Here is a 24,610-nt window from a genome sequence, read left to right on the forward strand (position 1 = left end):
GCAAGAATGTGCAAAAATACGGATAAGACACAACCTGGTGGTATAAAAATTTTGGTTTTCTTCAGGGTTTGTTGAATTACATAATTACCTCATTTTAGCAGGGAAACACCCAATTAAATTAAGCACAGTGACCCAAAGCAACACTGCACATTTTAGAACTGTACAATACATCTGACAGTGGTTTTTCTCTTACTTTTCAATTCCTTTACAAGTAATTAAAGATAGAAAATGCAAAAGTCAGGTTTGCAACAACCCAAAGTATGAGCTCAATTTTGCCCCAGAAAGGAAACTTTACCAAAAATGAATATATCTTACTATAAAAAGATATTAAAATATTGACTTACTTTCCTCCTCCACTATTCAAAGCTGGTGTTGGCCTAGTAAGCAAGTCTGAAATTTGAGAGGATAACTTAGTCTTTGCTGCCGTTTGCTGCTGTACCCTTACTTCGGCTGCATCTGCCAAGTGCATCAATGTCTTTCTTTCTGGGCTTTCTTCAAAATTCTTACAGCCAATACATTTGCATATTGAGGAACACATTATTTTTGCCTGAAAGATGTACAAAAGCAAAGCTTACGAATCAAAACCAAAAGACATCAGTACAGTAGACTATAAATCAGTAGATAATAGAATTAGCTAGTCAACTGACATAAGATAAAGTGGAAGCATCTCTTGCTGACAAACACCAAAGGGGCCAGCTATGCATGTGGACAGGTCAGGCATCCTGGGCCATATACAATGTTTGTCTGAGGCCTCCCACATCAATTTGCCCCTTACTATAGATTTTTCTCCTGATATAAATAATGTATTATTTATTAAAAAATATGAGTGATACATTACAATATTAAAAAATAAGTCATTCAGAATCCAGCAACCTCAAGCAGCAACCATTAGCATGCTGATAACCTCCTATGTATGCAAACACACACACAATATCACATTAAAGGGATTTCATAGACTTTTTTTTATTACTGATACCTCCTCCTTCCTAAACTTCCTCTCCAGATTTCCCAAACACTTCAATGGTTTATATTAAACCAGTGTGTCCTTTCATGTAAAAATATCTAAGCTATGTGTATATTTAATGAAAAACACAAATATAGAAGTCTCCTTTTTCTTAGTTTGTTTTACATAATCATTTATGTAAATGATACCCACTTTTCTGCATCTCCCTTTTCTCACACTATACTTCATGGAATCTCTCCCTCCAAGGGATCTGGCAGGGGCTGAATTCACTCTATTTTAAACAGCTGGGTAGTAATCCCTGGTATGGCTGTGCCACATTTTATTTGAGCATTCACTCTCCTATTTTGTTGCCAGATCTTGAGTTCTACAAAGAACGCATAAGATTTTTTATATATTATGCCTTTATTTCTATGAGCTAGAAGAATTGGGCTCACCGGTCAAAGGGTACATGTATTTTAGTTTTATAGATGCGGCCAGATTGTTTTGTCAAAAGGCTATATAACACCTCACATCTCATCAGCAATGTAAAAATGAAGCCTTTCCCACATGCCCTCTAACAATGTATATTATAACTCTTTTTAATATTTACCAATCTGACGTGGGGGAAGAGGTAAAGTAAGATTTCATTGCTCTTTAATTTACATTTCCCAGACTCCTAGTAAATTTTAATATATTTTGTTGGCTGCATTTTCTTCAGTGAACCCAGATCAATTTAAACAAATTAACAAACCTACTGTCCTTTCTCTCTACAGGATCTAGCAATACAAACATTGTATTATGAACACATCTACCTTGTTCCTTTCTTACAATACACTAATAAACTCCATTTACCAAGGGGAAAAATGGAGATACATTTTAGTTAACTGGATTACTATGGGCCAGTCTGGGAACCCAACTGAAGCAATACTTAGTAAGTGTCTAATGGAAAATCCCTAACCTGGGGGAAGGGGAGGATATACCAATAATGGTAATTCGGATTAAGTTTTAAGAATTATAAGAAAGTATATCCTAATAATGTCTAATAGGAACTCAGGAGGAAGAAATTAAAATAACAAGGCATCAATTTAGCTTTGCTAATTCAACTTCCCTTGTGGCAAAAAAAAAAAAAGAAGGGGGGAGAAAGGTCACAAGAGAAGGCATGATCACGATCATTTAAATGATGTGGACAGTCACTCATTCAATCAACAAGCCTTGAAAGGCATGTGAAAGGAACATGAATGTGTTATCCAGATGCAAACCAAATGGACCACAAGAGACAATTTAATTCAAAAGACCAACAATGAACACAAACTGTCAGACGTTACAGCTAATTAACAGTGAGTCAAATAGCCACTGCTAGTCAAAGTTCAGTGTATTTCAAATTTTCCCACATTTTGGTCTTTTAGAACAACACATTGTTTATTAAATGCTGTTATGTCCTGACTGTAAAGGATTTTATTATAATAGATAGGGCAGCTTTCTCTTTTCTAACATATTTCAACCAGTCCGCTGCCTTTTCTACATCTATTAATTCACAGAGTGGTCAACCGGTTCAATGAAATCATTAGTTTATGTCTGTCTGAATTTCATATGCTTAGTATATATTGACTTTTCGATGCCATATGCAAGAAAGGGTTTCTTTGCCCTTCTGACCCAGCTTCATATCAGTTTCCATTTTCTCTTTTTTTTTTGTGGGCCTGGTTTTACAGCTTACATTTTTACATATTCATGACAATTTTTGTATGACATGGTTTATGAACTGAAGCCACTATTTCATCAGGTGTTCAAACAAAAGAGTCAGTCTTTCCCAAGACTGGATGAAAAACTGACTTGTTGGACTCTGAGACATTGTTAAAGAGACTTTCAAAAATAATTTTGATTATATGCAATTTTCACTCCTGTTGACTTTAGGACTAACAAAATGTTACTTTACTATACCTCTTGAAAGGAGTATTTGCCCTCTGAAATTATTCACTACAGACAGAATACAGTACAGAAAATCTACTATGCCACGCTGGGTGAGGGCGGGCATGGAGCCGCAGGCACTCGCTCCTGGAGCCGAGCAAACCTGGCTGGGGAGAGCGCCGTCTTCGCTGGCATCACTTCACCAAGTGCAAGGCCAGGCCTTCTGCCAAAACTAAAAACACAATTTCCCTCTGAATATGAAAGTTGAAAGAATAAAAATTTAATAGATGAGAAATAGTAATGACTCAACTCAAAAGACTGTCAGTGAAGAGTTTTGGGTGAGTCAAGAAAACTGTAATAGTCTTCTAGTATTAATCTTGGGCATGACTAGATTGTTTTATTTAAGCTTTGAAAATGAAAAAAATAAACTATATAGTACTTTGTCTGAAACAAGAAGCAGATGATTTACATGGCATCTGTCAAAATAGTTTCAATACATATTTTCCAGAAAAGTAGCCCGACCAATAAACCAAAACAGTCAATTGAGTGGGGTGACGAAATAGTAAAAATGGATGCAATCACCTCACAATGACCAAAACCTCATCCAGCTATTACATATTCCTCCTTAGCTACTTCTATGCTCACAACACAAACTTCTCAACATAACTTAGTTTTCCACAGAGCAGTGTTCTTCAACAGGGCACTATTGGCATATGGGGCAAGAGAAGTCTATACTTTCAGGACTGCAACCTGGAGTGTAGCTATTTTATTATCCACATATATTTCCAAAAAGCTGTGGGGGAAAGAGACTGGGTCGTAATACCCCTAGTGGAGAACCACTACTATAGAGTTTCCGGTCCACTTTGATGTTATTTTTATTGAAAATCAATAAACTGGTGCTGTGATTCTCATACTTTGAGGTATAATGACCAAGGAGTTATGAGTTGGTAAGTCAGCTCGTGAGACCCTAAGCTCTAATAACAAAACCAAGGTAGTGCTCCTCTGAAACCCTGCTTGGGAGGCCAGAAAGTAGGTCCTCCCTCAAATTAGGTCTCTTGGGCTGACTGTGCACATTTTCAAACTGCAATAGCAAAGTCAATTTCCCAATTTCCAAGTCAATTTTTATTGTATGCCCTTTCTAAAGTTATTTTCAAAAGATGGTTAGATTGTTTTCCCCACCCAGCACCTCACCTCGTAGCATTCACAGTAGTTTTTAAGACATCCTGATCGTTTGCAATTACATCCTTTGCTGTGACGTCGATCTGATTCTCCCTCCTTTCCTTTCCCTATCTTAGGTTTAAAAGCTTCTGGATTTCTGTCAAGGCATGCCTATCAAAACAGATCAAACATCAAGCGATGTTAGTTATAGTAGATTAAACTTAAACTTTGCAAAGGGAATTAATTTTCTGTGTAAAATACTTGCATTCAAGACAAACCAGGTAAAATTGGAAATTTTTATCAGTTAAATAAAATGAAATAAAAAATAATCACCTTTATTGCTTTTTGCCTTTCATTTTCATGTTCCAAGTTATTATAACAATTAGTACAATTGCAGTTGTTGCAAAATTCACCATTTGCGAAGCAATCACAGTATCTGGAATATAAAAATCAGTGTAAGTCATACTGTTACACAAAACTAGAAATTATTTTATTTAATAGCACTGTATATGCAGTAAAGCATTTTAGAAATGTACTCGAGTCACCTACTTATAGAGTTAACAACATATACTGATTGTCAACCACATGACAAGGTTCAAAAAAGTCACCAGCTCCTAAAATTTTAGTTTAGAAATTAAGTTCTAGTAGTAACAGCTCTCAGCACAAAAGCTACATGATTTCATGTGCCCCAAAAGTAAGTTATTTCAAAAACATGAAAAAGGAAAAACATGGGCTATATTATACCTGTGGAACCTGCTCACCTGAACTACTGTCATGTTTCTTTGGATTCTAAACACCCATAAATAAGACCAGTGCTTTCATTTAACTGTTTCACATCAAATCTCTTACTTTAGTACTAACAAGCAAATTAATCAACGATTTAAAAAACTACTCATTTAGGAGACCAAATATAAAGGTCATAAATAAGATCAAACTTACTAGTAAGGACAGAGACCTCATGTGTCTCACACTGCTATGCCCCTAACCCCTACTCCAGTGCCTCACCCATGGTAAATACTCTGAATGAATGAATGAATGAATGAATGAAGGAAAGAGTACTTTTACATTGTCATATGTGCTCAAACATTCACTTGTTTTTTTACTTAGACTTATGAAGTTGGTCTCTTATGAATTTTTAGTTAAGTCCATTTATTTTTAAAAGCATTTTCAGTGGGGAGGGTAGAGCTTAGTGGTAGAGTGCATACTTAGCATGCACAAGATCCTGGGTTCAATCCCCAGTGCCTCCATCAAAAATAAATAAACCTAATTTACCACCCCCACCAAAAAAAAAAAAAGAAGCATTTTCAGTTATATCAAATAAGGAAACAGTAGTAAAAAGACTTACAATTTCAAACACAGCGATTTTGTACAGTTACAGGGCTTTCTGGGCCGACTGGCAGACTCTGATGGGATTATGCTAATATGGACACACACACAAAAGACATATATTTTAATCAATTAAAGATAACTATTTAAAATTAGAAAAGTCTCCAATCTGTAAATTCCTCCTAAAATAAAGCTTTAACAATTGTATACATCTCTAATAAAAGTTTGCTATGTTGTTTCATTTACATTAAGTTCAAAAGCAAGTTGTAAGATGAAAAAAAAGGTAGAGAGCCAAGATAAGGATTAAAAAAAAAGAAAAGGAAGTTATCAACAGCTTCTAAAGAACACTCCACAAAAAATACTCTTCCTTCTGAGAGAACTAAAGTTGAAATCTCTTAAAGACTTTAGGAGTCAATTATAAAAGGTAGTAAGTAGAAAAGGGTGTGTGAGGTTGGAATTTGGAAGGGGAGAGGTAAGGTAGCCTGGTTCCAAGTAATTAACTAAGAACTGCTTCTCAAACAATACTGCAAAGGCAGCAATTAACAGATTAAAAAACAAACAAACAAAAAAGCAAAGACCTAACAATAATTTAAAAAATACTATCATTTAAAAAACATATTCAGGATGAGAGAGAAAGAGGAGAGAGACAGAGAGAAAGTAATAAAATACATGTGGCATAACTGATGAATCCAAGTAAAAGATAATTTGGGAGTTCTCTGACTATTCCTGCAACTTCTGTTTAAAGTATTTCAAAATAAAAAGAACCACAGAGGCATGCCCACATGTCTTTGAAGGGAAAAAAAATCAAATACTTACATATACATATATTTTGAAATGCATATATTTGATGCTTTATTTAATCTGATCCAACAACTTAATTTACATATATTCAACTACTCACCCATTGAATGGAAGCCTTGCCTGGGTCTGGATACCAGGTGTTCCAGTAAAGTTTGAGTTGCTTGCTATAGACACATATGAAGACTGCTGTAGCTACAAATAAAAAAAAGCTATTTTAGATCATATTTACAAAAATGGATACTTTTAGATATAGTGATCAGTAAGAAGCACACATTCACCTACTAAAATAGGAAAAACAGAATGAAGAATTTCATATAAATATACTACCTCATGAAACTCTTCTAAAGACCCAAACTAATACCAGAGGTGAAAACAATGTAAACATTTTGAAGTACTACATGGTACAAATATAAGAAATTCTTTCACAAAGGAGTAAGTATGCCAGCATTAGGAAATTCTAGATGAACGCCCCAAAAGTACTGTAGTAACGTGCACCAGCTAGGAAAACGCAATGTGTCTACTTGCAAATAAAACAGGTACTATACTGATCATTCATCACGAGTTATAGAGAATGAGAAGTTACATATGTAATAAGTTTTTATTTATACTGATTTCTAAACATAAGAAAAGAGATGCTAATGATAAAAATACTGAACATTAATTTTTTTAATCAGTAGGCACATAACATACTACAAAATACATTTCATTAAAGTACACAGAAAGGTTCCTGTTCCTCTCTCTCTCTTACAATCTGGGTAGGTCAACTCAGTAGCTTAGAACATGATGCTAATTTGCTTGGTTCTTACATGAAAAAGAAAACTTCTGTCTGCCTCCTAGAAAGCAGCATTCCTACGCCAAGCCAGCCAACTCTAGGTAATATGTGGCTCTGATTCCAAAGATGGCTAGATGTCATCTGAAGATGATCAGATCTGGACAGATCACTAAAGATATGTCACCTGGAAACACATCTCACAATCTATTTTCCAAGAACAAGTCAAAGGCATCATATTCACATGTGAGGAAGAGCATGGTCCTTTCTAAACTGATTTGGGATTCTGCTCATTTTAACTCAACCTATTTTCTCTTATGTCTGCATGATCTTGCCCTCTCACCAAACTGCTCTCAGCTCCAAATTGTCTGACTTGTAAACCTGACCTGTGCTGTTTATTTCTAAACGCTAAAGATATAAAAATACCTTTAGAAGTTTTCATTAACATTTCAAGGTTTTGGAAAGAGCCATTCCAACACTAAGTTAGATGTTTTTGAGTAGTTTTAGAATGTGATAGGCTAGACATCTTAGACCCAATTAGCCTTTATGAAATGCAATGACTTAATTTTTTGCCCATACCTGAGTCACGTACTGAGCTGGAAGCACTGCATAGCCTACATTTCCTGTGCCCGGAGCCGGTGCCAGCACAGTGCCTGGCGGGAGGTTGGTGAGGTTTGGCTGGATCTGTGGCAGTGGCGTGGCCGGCATGATGAGCCGCTGCTGTGGCTGGCTGCTGGTAACTATTTGTGAAGTTGGATTGATTGGTTTGGGAACAACCTAAAAAGAAAGGAATGATTATATCAATGATTATAAAAGTAAAATTTACAGCTTCTCAGTTTGGTATGAATCTCTTAAACTTAGGGAATTAAGAGTTACAAACTATTATATATAAAATAAGCTACAAGGGTATATTGCACAAAATGGGGAATAGAGCCCATACTTTATAATTGTAAATGGAGTATAACCTTTAAAAGTGATGAATCACTTATTGTACACTGGTAACATATATATCATACATCAACTATATTTCAATATAAACAAACAAACAAATAAATAAATGTCTTAACCTTAAATCTTAACTTTCAATTTTAAAAGTAAATTGTCTGGGAGAGGCCAAGAGACGAAGTAATGTAATACTCACCTGTTTGACAGTCTGTGCTGAGACAAGTGGAACTGACATCCGCACGGGGGTGGTATTAACAACCACTGGCTTTGCTTTGTAAAAAAGGGGGGAGGAGAAGAACAGAAAATTATTTACAGAAAACAGGATTTAAAACATTTAAGATACTTAGTTGCCTCACAATATCCTCATGAAAGAGCTTAAAGAATTCCACTGGTTTCCTATCTGGAAAAATCTTTAATCAAGGTAGTTACCTTCAAAATTCTTTAACCCATCTAGCAGGGAACATGTAACTAAGGTAGCTATAGTCTATCTACTTTATGTGGGAATGTCTGTCATTTAAGACATTCTACTGAAAATAATTCAATCTGCATGCAGACCCTTTATATATATTCACTACTAAATAGAGTCGGATGAAATGATGCACAAATAAAATACTGCCATTCAGGGGACTGGGTAACAATGGTATTTCATACTATTTCTAATTCTGTGTTTATAGTCAAACCAGAGAAAATAACATTCTTGTATAATTCATTATTTACAAAGTACCTACTTTGTAAAGGCAGCATACAGGAAGGTTAAGAACACAGTCTCCTAAGTCATAAGACACTGGGGATTCAAATCCCAATTCTGCTGCTTTGTAACTACTCAAACTCTCTTTGTCTGTATCGCCATCTGCAATATGGGGATAGTACCTCCCTTACAAGGTAACAGAATTAAATATGTTAATTCATGAAAATTTATTAGAACAGTACTCAACTCAAATAGTAAGTGCTTAATAAAATGTTAGCTGGCATTATTGTTATTGTTATTACTACTATATAAATGGCACTGTGGACAGTGTTTCAGGGAACTAAAGCAAGACACCTGCTCAAAGAGATTACATTCAAGTAGAGCAGATCAGACAAGTACCCAAATAAAGTAAATACTGTTAAAATAAAAAAAAAAGAGAAAATGCTGTGGGAGTCCAAAGCAAACAGAACATAGATCTGATTGGCAGGGCATGGGAATACGGAAAGATGCATGGACGACAGTGTCTGAGATGGCTCCTGACCAATAGCCAGGCTGCTGAACGGGCATGCAAACTGGAAGAGGGCTTTCCATGCAGAGGCAGAGCATGAGACATGGAGGCCTGATGCTGGGAAGCAGCAAGGTCCTTCATAAAATGGTGAACAGATGGGTTTGGCTGGAACCTAGGGTTTAAGTAGGCAAGAAAAGGCAAAAAGGCAGATGGTGGCCATTTGGTTGAAGACCTTAAATCCTACTTAGACATCTACAACTTTAGTCTATATTTTTAATTCAGTAGGCAATGACAAGTTTCTGAGCATTGTGAAGTACAGAAACAATCTGGCACAGAAAGAAATTGCATGTGACAGAAGGTGTGTAAAACAGAACAGAGTTGCAAGAAACAAGGAAAGTTAGTACAAAAAAATGCAGGTCTAATCTGGGGTGACGGCACTGGGAATGGAAAGGAGAGAACAGCTGCAGGAAACATGGTGGAGGTGAAAGGAACGTGAGTTACCAACTAACTGGATGTCAGGGACCGCAGGTGCAAGGGAAGAAAAAAGTAAATCATCATGGAGCTTTCAAGCGAATGGGAAAAATGATGGCTATTAGAACTAAGAATTCAAGGATGAGCTGATTTAAAGGGAAGATGAAATCTGACCTGGAGAAATGCTATGATGAAATTCAGGAGAGAGGTTGGCACTAGACCTGTGTGTTTGGATCAAAAACAGTACAATTTTTAATACTGCTCATTTCCACAGTCTAAGGGAAGGATTTAAGAAGATAAAAAGGATATCCCTTCAGGCTTTATTTATGCAAAAGGCCTAGAGCCTGCTATGAAGGAGAGAGGTTGAGATAATGGAATTTAAACTGAAACAAACAAACTGCTCTGAACAATAAAAGAAAAAGAACAGACTTCCTTGGATAGAAAGGCTGTTAACAATGTTAACAGATTTTTTTACTTTTAGTGGGGATGGGAGGGTAGGAGGGTTGATGGCTGAAGACAAAAAGTTAAGAGCCCTGGAAGAACATTAGAGACAGCACTCCGACTGAAAGGGCGCAGGTCCCTGCAGCAAGGTGATAAACTGGGGAGAATGGGGGAAGGTAGGAGACCTCCAGAAAGAGTGTATTAGGGGTGGTGACTGCATATCTCTGAATAAACTAAAAACTACCAAACTGTATTGTATTTAACAAGGGTGAATTTTATGGTAGATGTGAACCATATCTCAATAAAGTTGTTCCACAAAAAGAGTGTTATGACCATGAATTATAGGAGCAGTGAGATCTAATACCCAATTTGAAATTGTTTCCTGTTCTGATTGTAATAACCACTATAGACTGGTCTCAGGAAAATGATAAGGAATTAAAAAACAAATTAAAAGGAATTAAAAGTCTGAATTCATGCTTGGGACACTGAAGATGGGACTCCCTACACCATTTTTCCTTGGAGAGGAGATGCTGGGCACTGGTCCAAGAGCACACAAGCAGCGATTCTGACGTAAGTGCACAGGGAGAGAAACATAGGAACTTCCTGGTGGTCTGTGAAATGAGGAGGAAGACGCATGTAGCCTGCCCTTAGTCACATCCCATGGGAGTCACATCCCATGGGAGTCACATCCGTGTGATTCTCATTTGGATAAGGAAAGGGGAAGTGTCCCCACTTGTGTGCACATGCACACATGCACACCCACACACAGAGCTAGAAAACTTGGGAACTCTAAGTTTACATTAGCTTGGCATCTGCATGCTGAGTTTTAACTGAAACTTGGGGAATAAAGAAAACAGAAAACGAAGTGGTCAGGAAAAAGAACATTAGAAGATATATATGGGAAAGGGTCATATTGATGCTGTATAACTAAGTCAACAGTCTAGATTTCTCCTTCTCAACTTTCAGCATGACCCACAATACCACTACTGCAGCTTACATAGAAGCTGGCATAATCTTTAATTTTTCAGCCTTTAAAAGGAATTCTGAACAAGCTTTTACAAACAGCTTCCTTCCAAACTTTAGAAACCATACCTACAAGTGCTTGAGGGTTCTTAATTTCTTAAATTGATTTCCTCCCTCACCAAGATTGTAGATTATATTCTAAAGAGGTTAACAAACAATTTTCTGGGTCCATCAGCAACTAACACGGTGGAGCCTTTGAGTATTGGTGTTCATGTGGCTTTGGTGGGAAAAGTGAGAGATGAGCCCAGTTCACTTTGGCATTTAAGTAAACCCCTTATAGGGAACTGAGCCCTTAGAAAGACTTATTAATACATTTGATGAACTTGAGCAACTATTTAGTGTCTCTCTAATGAAATCGTAAATTTAACTCATTATTCCTATGAAATATACCCAGATCTTTTATGGGATAGGAGAGAAAGACAAAAAGAGAAAAATATGGGTGAATCTAGGGGAAACGACATGGGTGGTAGGTTCATGTGAGTAGGTGTGATGAGGGAATATACAGACAGTGGTGAAGGAGCCAGGGAGACAGAGAGGCTATGTGAAGGCCAGCAAAAAGGAAGCAGCAGGGAAGCAAAGCGAGGGTGAGGGATTGCTAGGAGGCAGAGACAACAGAGAGGCAGAAAGAGGCAGCAAGGCAGACTGAAGGCTGGAAAAGAAGGCACCAGGAAATGTACTGGAATTATGAAACGTCCAATCCATTCTTTCACTCTTCCTGGGTGAATCTTCAGCTTCCTTCTCTATTCATACCAAAGGCATATTACTGATAATGAGTAAATTAGTGTTAACATCGCACTGGGAACAGACACTCAGCATACTGTGTGCACACAAACACACAAACATAAAATACAACCATCTGTACCTAATGACTCCTTTATATCATTATGGTATCTAAGTAAATTGGATTTGAAGCACTTACTTCCCTGCTAAGTAATGAGAGGATATAAACAACTCCCTTAGTCAGCAATATGCAAGTTTCATTTTTCCTCTCTTTATGAACACTACAATAAAAGATTTTCTTTCAAAATCAGTTTAAAGAGGGATTAGAAAATATGATTACTTGATATGTCTAATTTTAGTACAATATATACTAAAATACTGTTTCCCTCATGCATTTTCCATTTTCACCCAGCGGTAATTAAAAAAAGTAGGTTTCTTCTTTCACTTTCCCTTAGATGAACTAGCTATCAGCAAAAGCTCCAACCCTCTTGATCCTTTAATAAAAATGAAGGAGTAAACAAATGGCCTTTAAACTCATCTATTTACATCCAGTAACTCAGTCATTTGCCATGTCATTTTGACACTGACGGAATATGCAGCAGTATTCCAAGGGAAAACGTTAGGCCCTAAATATGAACTGTCCTGATCCTTTCACAACATTCAGGTTTTCAGCAAGTAGATAAATATGGAGAAAGGTTATGTGTGTGAGTCTATACATGGATATCAGGTGGCTGGAAGGCTTAAACGCAGACAGGAAGCAGAAGAACTACAAACAGGAATATCCTCCAGAAAAACTACAACTGAGCAAATAACAGAATGTTTTAACTGCTTTTTATTAGCAATTACAGATTCAAAATAAGTAAAGGATGAAAGTGATATAAAGTTTATATTTATCATTTATACCTTGCCTACTGGTCATTTCAACTGACCCAACTGACCCAGCTTCATAGTTCAGAAAATAAGATAAATAATTTGATTCCATTTAAACCTACCTCACTAGTATAAAAGGTAGGTTTTTAAACCAGCAATAAAATGGCTACCCACACACTGAGGAATAATTATGATGATGTGGTATTAAAGCACACTGTGTATCAGCTTCTAGCAGAATGAAATACTACATGACATACAACTGGGATTCTGTTACACTGCCTTCTGCAACAGCAGCTGATTCAAACTCTCAGCTGAAATGCCATACTCAATCAAGATTTCAGCAAGAAAAGGACCAATTTCTTTCATAATGTTCAAGCATTAATTATTGTTTTTAAAAAAAATGGTTACTAACCTTGCTGAAGAGGCTGAGTGTTTGTACTGGGATTCTGACTAACTGGCTGGGTTGAGCTACTGGCTGTTGTGGCAGTAACAAGTCGGACATAATGAAACTTGCTTCCAGGCACTTGAATCTGCTGGACATTGGGAGCAGTTGCCAGAGGAATAATTGTCTTAAACTGTGATGTGCTCACGCCTCCAACAGTGATGGTCTGCACAGCTGATTTCACTGCCTATTAAACAATACAACACGGCTATCATTAATCTGCGATTTTACTTTCCTACTCCTTTTTACTCATGACAATTGCTCAAGTAAAAAAGTATGTTACTGTATTTCATCAAGAGCTGCGGAAAGGAATAACCTGTTCAAAGAGAAATGAATAGTAATGAATACAAGAGTGAAACCAAAATTATTGAGTACTACCTTCCAACTCTAGTGGTTAATTTCCTTGACAGTCCAGGTCAGATGACGTGCTCTGGGGAAACTATTACTTAATTACAAGAACTTACACAATTTTGTTAATATCAGGGAAAATTTACACAAAAAAGGTTATTTTAAAACTTTCAGAATCAAACCTCACATTCAACATAGGAAAAAAAAAAGTACACAGTACTTGGTTTTATTGCTACCCACCAAATTACCTATGACAAATTTCATTTTCACATATCCTAAAGAAAACTCAAAAAGAAAGAAACCCAAAAGACAAGCCCATCTTATACTCTCATTAGGTCTGGTCAATTCTGAAAGGCTTATAATACTCTAAAGACACAAATGTGCCTACTAACCTATGGGTAGAAGGCCAGATTCAGCCCCAAAATTACCACAATTTTGGCTGTCTAGGGAAACTAATTTTGGATGATTCAGTTCTGAGTCAGTATAATCATTTTAATAATTTTTAATCCTTTCCTTCAGTCCGACAAAAAGCAATACAACTTCCCAAAAAGCTAAACGGAACATCAAAGGCAGAACAGAACAAAAGTCTTTTAAGATGTCTCCAACTGATGTTTAAGCATTGTACAACAGACTGTCATACAAAGCAAAGGTCCAGACAAGATTTTCTAACTAGCTCTATGGTATTACGTTATAAAGAATTACATCCCCACCTATTCTTCAAAAGCCCTCATGATAAGACAGGTGACATGATAGAGGAAATCTATATTCATTATATGGATAATAAGTTATGAAGGAATAATTCTGAAGAATTTGAACATTTTTCATAAAAGCACAGGGAGAAAAAGGAAAAATGTCATTTAGTTTCTACAGATAATAGTCAAAGTAGATTACTTCAGTAGAAATAATTCACCTATTATCACTAGGCAGAGGCACTACAAAGGAGATTTAAAATAAAGGTAAGAGGTAAAAGCCATCATAGTCAGTGAACTAAATGAAAACATAAAAGCTTAAGAAAAGGGATAAAATGTATACATGTGGAAGCTACTGAAAAATCAAGCAACCTATGAGACAGATTACGTACAATGGTGCAAGAGACACTGTCCTTAGTATAGCAGCTCAAAATGGAAAAGGAACACTATTCTAAAAAACCAGGGTGCCTTGGCTATAAGTTAAATTTACTGAGCACTTAATACATGTAGAGGAAAGCGCTTTTGAAAGCTCTAAGTAAGATTATCAGACTTAAATAATGAGTTAGGTAGAGTATGGCACAAGTACAGGGGCCGGTTTAATTAAGTTTGCATAGTATACCTTTTTTCCATCTCTTTGCTTTCAACTTTCTATATCCTAAACTTCAAGCTCCAACTCTTGGAGCTGTATATAACTGGGTCTTTTAAAACAAAATCAGATCTGACTACTTTTTTTTTAAATCAGTATATGTCTATTTGCATCTAACATAGTTAACTATTTGGATTTAAATCTACCATTGTACTGTTTCCTATTTGAACCACCTGTCCTCTTCTGTTACTTTTTCTCTCCCTTCTTGCCTTCTTCAGGGTTAAATGTTTATTTCATTTCCTCCTTGTAGCAGCTTGTTATTTATGTATCATTACTATTCTTAGTATCCCTAGAGATTACAATGTACAATACAGAAATTAAATTCGTACTTTATACATCACCCACACAATGAAAACCATGGAACACTAACACCATTTATTCTTGCCCCATCGTTATGCTTTTGTAAAGTATTCTAATTCTATATATAATTTAAACTCAATTAAACACTCACTTAGATATACCCACAAATTTACTCTTTCTGTCCTTTGTATACCCTTTCTGTGCTTCCATTTGGGATCATTTTCCTTCTGCCTAAAGAACTCACTTTAGGATTTCCTTATGTGCAGGTCTGCTGATGAGAAGTTCTCTACACCTTGTTTCTCAAAGTATGTCTAATCTTTTCTTTATCTGTATCTATTTTGCTGATAAATACATCGACTGAATTCTTAACCTCAGTTTTAAGTTTTCTGTTTGAAAATATTCATCTGATTCCTTTTTATAGTTTCTAATTCTCTGCTGAAATTCTTCATCTTGTTAAATAAATTTCTGAATATATTAATCTTAGTTATTTGAAAAGTAAATCTGGTAACTCCATTACCTGTATCTCTTGGCTTTGAATAATTTGGTCTGGCTACCTGGTATGTGTGATGATTTCTAAGTGCTTATTAATGACAGACACTATTTATGAAAAATTAAGGAGATAATTAACTACAGGAGGCTCTGAATGATTTTATATTCTCCTAGGAAGAATTCACTTTGGCTTTTGGCAGGCAGTTAAGAGTAAAGGCAGACTATTCTAAACCAGTCACAAATTGAGCTGATTTGAAGCTGAGCTTCAATCTTTGAGAGGCCTTGTCTACTTTTGATTCACTCTTCTGCCAACAAGGACTCCAATGTTTACCAGGCTTCCTTCTCCTGCTCGGGGCCTGGACCCAGTTTTGTCCATGAGATCTATAAGACTGACAGATCTGCTCAGCTCAACTTTTGGGGGGCCACTTTTGGCTCATCTTCTCAATCTCTCAGCCACAACTTATAAATCAGTAAACGTCCTAAGGGGAAGCGTCACACCGAACACCAGGTGACTCCTCTAGGCTTCCCTTCAAGATGGTAGTCTATGATGTCCTGGCTCCCTTAGTAGATCTGCAATGCCTTCAAACAGGTTTGTGAAATACATTTTATTCTTCTTTTTAGTTATTCTTGGTGGGACGGTTGGTCTTCAACAAGCTAATTCTGTATAGCCAAAAAACAGAAAATCCAGACTGTTGGGGTTTTAATCTAGGCTCCAACATTTCCTAGTTGAATGACCCTGAGTGCACCTAACTAAACTTCTCTGTACCTGTGTCCTTACCTGAAAATGTAAATGTGGCACCTATCGCATAAGATTGCTATGGGGATTAAATGAGTTAAATCATATAAAGTGCAAATAATAACTTATTACATATTACAATGTTCAATAAATGTGAGCTGCTATTCATGTCATTATCATTATGCAAACTACAGATGGAGAAACCGAAGCTCAGAGACATTTAGTAACTTACCCACGTTCACACAGCTAAAAGCAGCAGAGCCAACTCCAAAGCCCAAGCTCTAATGCCTCCTACTGTAGACACTTAATGAATAGCTATTAAATGACTGAATAAAAGTAAATAGCATTCAGTCCTCAAAAACTCTGTTAAGAACTAAAGTTGTACATCTGCCTCTAAGAAACACGAAAGTATTTTTTATTAGTTAGTATACTGAACAGAAGTATAAATAACATTTTTTAAACTTTTATATTTTAAGAGTTTTAGATTTCATAAGAAGTTATAAAACTAATACAAAGTTCCCACGTACACTGCCCCTAATAGAAAAAAATCTCACATAATCATAGAACAGTATCAAAACCAGGAAACTGACATTCAGTATAATACTATTAACTAAACTACAGAACAGACCTTATTCAGATTTCACCAGGTTCTATAGGGATGTTTTTCGAATGTGCACTGAAGCTTGCATAGATTCATGTAACTGTATCACCATCAAGATATAAAATGGTTCTACTACCACAGAGAAACTTTCCTGCACTCCCCTTTATAGTCACAGCCCTAACTCTTGGCAACCACTGATTAAATTGCATTTTTTTAACACCTAAAATACTAAGTAACATATAAAAGTTACCAAGTTTGTAAAAGAGAAAAGCATCTAAATACTACACTTAATTGCTCTGAGAATTCACCAGTTGGTCCCTTCCTTGAAGTAAGAGTGGCCTGAGAAACTCCATGTGAATGCCTCTTTGAATGTACCACATGACCAGAAAAATAGTTCATGGATATGCAATAAAAAGCTTTAGTTATCGCTATTTCCTGATTAACACCCTTGACAGCTGGCTTAAAAAGCAAATATCTTAATTTAAATTTAAAATGTCTACGTTTAATATATATTAATGGTTGTCCTGAAAAACATGAGCTTGAAAGACTTTTTTATTAGTACTAGTTCCTAAGTCATTTCTATTTACAGATTAGTATCATAATTACATATTTAGGATAAATTTCTTTGATCATTATTTTCTAATTAGCAAATGCCAAAAGTCCAGGCTTAAATGAAGATTCACCTAAAAGAAAAGGAAGAATAAACCACTTTTCTGTTCTGCAAATGAGAATTCTTACTTTATTTGGTGAAGCTGGAGATAGACAGATGGCTCAATCAACATCCAAAACTCTGAATTTGTGGGATTCCATATTAATACGTTTGCTTTTTGCAGGGTTTAGGGGTACACTTTGAAATTTGGTTCTGTTTGCAAACACAGCTTAGAAATCATTGTTTGGACATATGGGCTTTGCTTCCAGTTTGTCTCAGTCCTGTGTGTGCTCTGGCAAGCACCTGATGCTTCTTTATACCTTTGTTTCTCTATTTGTACAGGAGAGAACATTACCACCAAGTGAAATCTATACACTGCTTTGGGGCACCCGTACAAATTGTGCTGTTTTGAACAGATATTAAGATGATACTTGTTTAATATACTACAAAATCAGAATAGTACCATCCTTAATGCTGGTTGGGCAGCATTTACTAATACGCATTTGTTTCATTAAACATAAGCTCTTCAAGACTAGTTATTACATGAACCATTCTGCCTTTGTCACATTAAATTATGAAACCTTGAGGTAAACAAAGTTAGACAAAGGTCTTTGCTATGGGAATTCTTAGGGCCTTTAAATGCTAATGAGCATTACAAATCTCCCAGATGGATATTTAACAATAACATTTGGGAAGGAAATGATTCTTTTTTTTTTTTTAATTTGTATGTAATATATTGGTGCCAAGAGAAAGACAGACAGTATCATGTAAAGACACCTTCCAGGAAACAGTTTTTCAAAGTTGTGATAAAGAACAGTAGGACAGATATAAAGAATCCTAAGTAACTGCACCATAAAATATGACTTAGGACTCAGTTTTAAATCTAGGTAACTGATTTTTGCATAATTTGCATAATTTTATAAGAGGATCTTTTTTGAATTCAAATATAATTGACATATAACCTTACACTGATTTTAGGTGTACAACTTAATGATTTGATACATGTATACATTATAAATTGATTACCACAATTAAGTTTTGGAAGGAGCCATTTCAACACTGCATATAACTACAAATTTTTTTTCTTGAGATGAGAACTTTCAAGATCTACTTTCTTAGCAACTTCTAAATACATAATACAAAGTTAACTACACAGTCATCAAGTTGTACATTACATTCCTGGGACTTATTTATCTTACAACTAGAAGTAAATACCTTTTGACCACTTTCACTTTTTGCCCACATACCCTACCTCTGACAACCACCAATCTGTTCTCTGTATTTTTTGTTTTTGTTTTCCACATATAAATGAGATTACATAGTATTTATCTTTCTCTCTGTCTGACTTATTTATCACAATGCCCCCGAGGTCTACTTAACAAATGTTAGGTCTTCATTCTTTTTTAATGCCAAATATTCTATTATATATATGCATATATCTGCATGTGTATCACATTTTATCCATTCATTTCATGAACATTTAGCTTTAGGTTTCCATGTCTTGACTATTGTAAATAATGCTGCAATGAACACGGGGGTGCAGATATCTTTTTGAGATGGCAATTCTGTTTCCTTCAGACAAATACCCAAAATGTAATCGCTGGATTATATAGTAGTTCATTTTTACTTTAGGGGGGAAACTTCATACTGTTTTCCATAGTGGTTATACCAATTTACATTCAAACCAACAGTGCACCAATGTTCCTTTTTCTCTGCAACCTTGCCAAAACTTGTTGTTTCTTATCTTTTCCGTAACGGCCATTCTAACTGCTGTGAGATGTTATCTCATTGTGGTTTGGATGTGCATTTCCCTGATTAGTGATGTTGAGCACCTTTTCATGTGTTTATTGGCCATTTGTATGTCTTCTTTGAAAAAAATGTCTATTTAGAACCTCTGTCCAATTTTTAATTGGATTGTTTGGTTTTTTCCTTCAATTAAGTCATATATATTCTTCATATATTTTGAAATTAACCAGTTATCAGATATATGATTTGCAAATAGTTTCTCCCATTCTGTGTGTTGCCTTTTCATTCTGTTGATGGTTTCCTTTGCTGTGCAGAGGCTTTTTAGTTTGATGTAGTCCCACTTGTTTATTTTTGCTTTTGTTGCCTCTGGTTTTGATGTCAAATCCCAAAAAAAAACAATGCCAAGGAGCTTATCACCTGTTTTCTTCTAGGAGTTCTATGGTTTCAGCCCTACCTTCAAGTCTTTAATTGTGCATGGTGTAAGATTGTGGTCCACTTTCACTCTTTTGCACGTGGCTTCCAGTTTTCCCAACATCAAGTTTATTGAAAAGACTACCCTTTCTCCATTGTATATTCTTGGCTCCTTTCTTACAAATTAACTGACCACATACGTGTAGGTTTATTTCTGGGCTCTCTATTCTGATCCACTGATCTTTTTCCTCTGTGTATGCCAATACCACACTGTTTTGATTACTAAAGCTCTGTAATATAGTTTGAAATTAGGATATTGTAGGGTTTCATATTTATATGCTTTAAAAAAATTGTGACAGATGTTTATAGAAGTTATCATCATGAAAAGACTATGCTTACATTATCCCAGGTTCCAAACTTTAGGTTACTAAAATAAATAAACCTACCAAAAAGCAAATTTGAAAGCTTTAAAATGCTTTCAAGCTAAAAGGGACAAATGAGGAGATGAGAAAAAATAAATATTATATACATATTATATGACTAACAACAGAGTCACATCTTGAGATACCAGCACTCACAGCACTGATTTACTGACTGGTGAAATGTTATGAAGTATATGTAAGGCATTCATTTACTAATTTTTCATGGATATTAGTCCAACTTATGTCTTATTCACAGTTATGAATTGTAGTGACAAAAATGAGTAATTTAAATGTGGTATATTAGTATCCATGAAGCATTTAAGGAAAGTGTCAAATGATCATATCAGGCAAATTTAGACAATATGCTTTATAAGGTATCAGCCTTATAAAAATCAGAAACCAGCCCTACTAAGGATTAAAACCTATCAAGATAAGGTAAATAAAATAATATGAGATTAGCCTAGGAACAGAGTTTTAAAACCAAAGGAATAGATAAAAGAGCCCATATGTAGAAAAGTTCATGATGAAATCTGTCATTGATGAAGAATGATGAGCTACTCAATAAGTGATTATGGATTAGTCATTTGTTCTGAAGAAGAAAAAGCTGGATAACTATAACTCATTCCTTGTAACAAATTCCAAATAGATCAAAAGATGTAACCTTAAAAATAAAACCAATGTTGTCATAAACCTAAACACATAGACCAATAAAACAGTAGAATCCAGAAATAAACCTATGCATATATGGTCAAATGATTTTTGACAAAGCTGTCAAGACCATTCAATGTGGAAAAGACAGCCTTCTTAATAAATAGTGCTGGGCAAACTAGATAGCCACATGCAAAAGAATGAAGTTGGAGCCTTTCCCAACATCGTATACAAAAATTAACTCAAAAGGGATCCATGACCTAAATTTAAGACCTAAAAACTAGAAAACTTTTACAAAAAAAATCAGGCAGAAGCTTCACAACATTGGATTTGGCAATGATTTATTAGATACGATACCAAAGGCACAAGCAACAAAAGAAAAAAAATAGACAAGTTGGGCTCCTTGAAAACTTTTCCATTTTATGCCTCAAAAGATACTGTCAACAGAATAAAATGGCAACTTAAAGAATGGGAGAAAATATTTGCAAATCACATATCTGATAAGGAATTAAAATACAAAATGCACATAGGGAACTTCTAAAACTGAAATCAATTTAAAAATGGGCAAGATACTCAAACATCACTAATCATTAGGGAAATGCAAATGAAAATGCCAATGAGACACCACCTTACACCCATTAGGATGGCTACTATGAGAAAAAGTGTTAGTGACAACATGAAAGAAATCAGAACCATGTGCATAGTTGATGGGAATATGAGATGGTATAGTCATCATGGAAAACAGTATGGTGGTTCCTCACCATATGATTGAGAAATTCCACTTCTGGATAAACACTCAGAAGAACTAAAAGCAAGGTCTCCAAGAGATATCTGTATACCCATGGTCACAGAAATATTATTCAGAAGAGCTAAAACATAGGAACAACTCAAGTGTCTGTCCACAGATGAATATACATACAATGGAATATTATTCAGCTTTAAAAAGGTAGGAAATTCTAACATATGCTACACCACTGGTTAACCTTAAAAACATTATGCTAAGTGAAATAAGCCAGTCACAGATGGATAAATAATGTATGTTTCCACTCTTATGAAGTAGAGTAGTCAAAATCAGACACAGAAAGTAGATGGTGGTTGACAAGGGATGGAGAGAGGGAAAAATGGGTATAGAGTTTCAGTTTTCCAAGATGGAAAGACTTCTGGAGATGATGGTACAGATGGCTGTACAATAATATGAATGCACTTAATATTGCTGAACTGCACACTTAAAAATGTATATAAAGACAGTATATTTTACATTGCGTGTATATTACTACAATACAAAAATTAAGATATTCACCTTGCAAGGTGGGTTATAAAAGTCAGGCAGTATCAAACTGATGTAGAGTCTATTATCAATTTAACCATTTCCTCAAGTTTAAAAAACAAGGGTAAATCTAATTTTTCTTGTATCTAATTTGTAATAAAAGAATATTTATGTAAAATAAATAATTTTTTTCTTTCAAATGACAATTTATTTTAATTAAATACAAATAAGGAAAAAAGGCACCATGGCCCATTCAAGTATTTTGCATAGATATACAATTAATAGGCGGATGAGAGAAAAGAGGGTCTGTTTTCTGTGAACAATCTCCCAAATAAAAAGAAAATTCACATTGCCCTGGATCCCAGACACACACGTACACATAGAGGATGGTGAGAGAGGGTGTGCAGAAGGGTGACTTTGGGGGCGCTTGGCTTGGGTTCTGTAGAACCTCTCCTCTGCAAGTTTCCCCAGGGGTGGGGCACCTTCCCAGTTGGCATATTCTTGCCTTTCTTGGGTGTCCAGTAGAGCTGTTCTATACACATTTTAACATAATCACTGACTTGAACTGATCCCTGATTTGAAACATTCAAGTCTTCCATGCCCTCTGCCAAATAAGAACAAATTCTGACATAGGTAAGGGGAGGCTTTATTCAAAAGGATTCCTGCAAGAGGTGGCAAGGGGCCACGGCAGTAGGGGAAGAGGCTACTATGTTACCGTAAGACCTGTAGGGAGACACCGGAATATCTGCGAGCCTCTCAGAGCTGGGCAGAAGGAGCTTTTCTTTTTTAGGGAGAAGTAAACAAGGCTCAAAAGCACCTACGGTTGGTAGGTAATTAGCCCTGGAGCCCGGTCCTGGGCTAAAACCCTCAGAGGGACAGGATGTGACCTCCCGTGAGGTCCGTATTTCAGAGAGGCCATCGAGGCGCTTAAGAAAAACAGATAGGGTTGAAAAACTGAGAGGAGGCTGTTAGGTTTTACCAAGATTAACGTAGTCTCTTGATTTTTAATGGATTAATGTTTTAAAATATTGGAGTAAGAAAGACTTATCTAAGCATAGCTCAAAAACTCAAAATTCATACTTGACGACACTACAGTATTTTGACAAAAATTTAATGTGCAAAATTTCTGCAAGAAAAAAAGACAAAGTCAAAGGGGGAAAATGTTTGTAACCACATTAATAACAAAGAAGTACTTTCCTTAATATGCTATGAGCCTTTTTAGTTCACAAGTTAAAAAGAAAAAAAAGACAAACCACCCAATGTGCATCAGAGTTCACAGGAGAGGAATCCAAAAGACACAAAAATATGAATAATTTTTTGAAATACAAATCTATGTAAGAACTTTTAATCAGTTAGATCACCAAAGACTAAAAGTGACTGATAAACAAGAGAGCACAGAAGTAGAACCACACAAATCCAGTCAACTGATCTGTGACAAAGGAGGAAAAAGACAATTCAATGGGGAAAGGATAGTCTTTTCAACAAATGGTGCTGGGACAACAGGACAGCCACATGTAAAAAAGTAAACCTCAACATAGATCTTCCACCTTTCACATATGGATCATGAACCTAAAATTATAAAACTAAACTATAAAGCTCCTAGAAGATAACATAGGAGAAAACTTAAGTTATCTTGCACCTGGTGATGACTTTTTAGATAGAATACCAAAAGCACAATCCATCAAAGAAAAAACTTGATAAGTCAAACTTCATTAAAATTAAAAATTTCTGCTCTGTAAGAGACACTGTTAAAAGAATAAAAAGACAAACCAAAGCTTTGGAGAAAGTATCTGCAAAACACAAGTGAAGGTCTAAAGATACAGGAGCCATCTGAGTTCCACTCCAGAAATTCTCAAAGCCAAATGGCACCTTAGGGATGCAACCAGCAAAATCCAGGCTATGAAAAACTATAGGATATAAACAACTTGATCTTGTCATTAAAAAAAAAAAAAAAGACAAGAGAAAAAAACCAAGATGAAGTAAGAGAAATATCAATCATTTACAAACTTCTCTGAATCCCAAATTCAAACATTGTGTAAAAACTTCAGATGACTGAGGAAATGGGAATTAACTAGGTATTGAATGGCATTAAAAGAATGTGGGTAAGTTTTTGTTGTTGTTTTTTGGGGGAGGTAATTAGGTTTATTTATTTACTTACTTATTTTAATGGAGGTACTGGGTATGCTAAGCATGCGCTCTGCCACTGAGCTATATCCTCCCTACCGGATGAGTTTAAAAAAGGGGGGAGGCTATCTTATATGTACATAAAGAAATATCTATAGATTTACTTTTAAAAAAAGTGGGAGGAGGGTTATAGATAACAAGGTAACTTGATAATTCCAAATTTGGATGAAGGGTACATAGGGGTTAATTATACTAGTCTGAACTTTCAAAATATTTTAAATTACTATCATAAAAAAAGTTTTTAATAATATGGCAAGAAAACATCTCAGGTATTCAACCAACATAATTGTAAAGGCATAAAGATAAAATCAGTATAGTAATATAGAAAAGAGAATAAATTCTCAGTCATTTATTCTTTCCACTCCTTTATCATGGCCAAGGAGTATTGGTATGAGGAGCTATAGATATACAAGATAAAAATTCAGGCAACAGAATCAACGGACCTACAACCTGCAGTCACCTCA

The 24,610-nt window shown here is 35.6% G+C and overlaps 1 protein-coding gene across 7 annotated transcripts in view; it reads right to left on the reverse strand.

The window, feature by feature from the left end:
- LIN54 (lin-54 DREAM MuvB core complex component) overlaps positions 1-24,610 on the reverse strand; it is a 60,858-nt gene that overhangs the window by 2,291 nt on the left and 33,957 nt on the right. For all 7 annotated transcript variants that reach the window (XM_031433008.2, XM_031433022.2, XM_010983596.3 and 4 more), the window contains exons 5-12: positions 12,981-13,197; positions 8,044-8,117; positions 7,482-7,679; positions 6,234-6,325; positions 5,352-5,423; positions 4,340-4,442; positions 4,040-4,177; positions 345-547 (exon numbers count right to left, since the gene is read on the reverse strand). In XM_031433008.2, coding sequence (XP_031288868.1) covers positions 345-547; positions 4,040-4,177; positions 4,340-4,442; positions 5,352-5,423; positions 6,234-6,325; positions 7,482-7,679; positions 8,044-8,117; positions 12,981-13,197 — 1,097 coding nt within the window. The remainder of the gene's footprint in view (positions 1-344; positions 548-4,039; positions 4,178-4,339; positions 4,443-5,351; positions 5,424-6,233; positions 6,326-7,481; positions 7,680-8,043; positions 8,118-12,980; positions 13,198-24,610) is intronic.

Source organism: Camelus dromedarius, chromosome 1 (assembly GCF_036321535.1).
Source record: "Camelus dromedarius isolate mCamDro1 chromosome 1, mCamDro1.pat, whole genome shotgun sequence".
NCBI lineage: Eukaryota > Metazoa > Chordata > Mammalia > Artiodactyla > Camelidae > Camelus > Camelus dromedarius.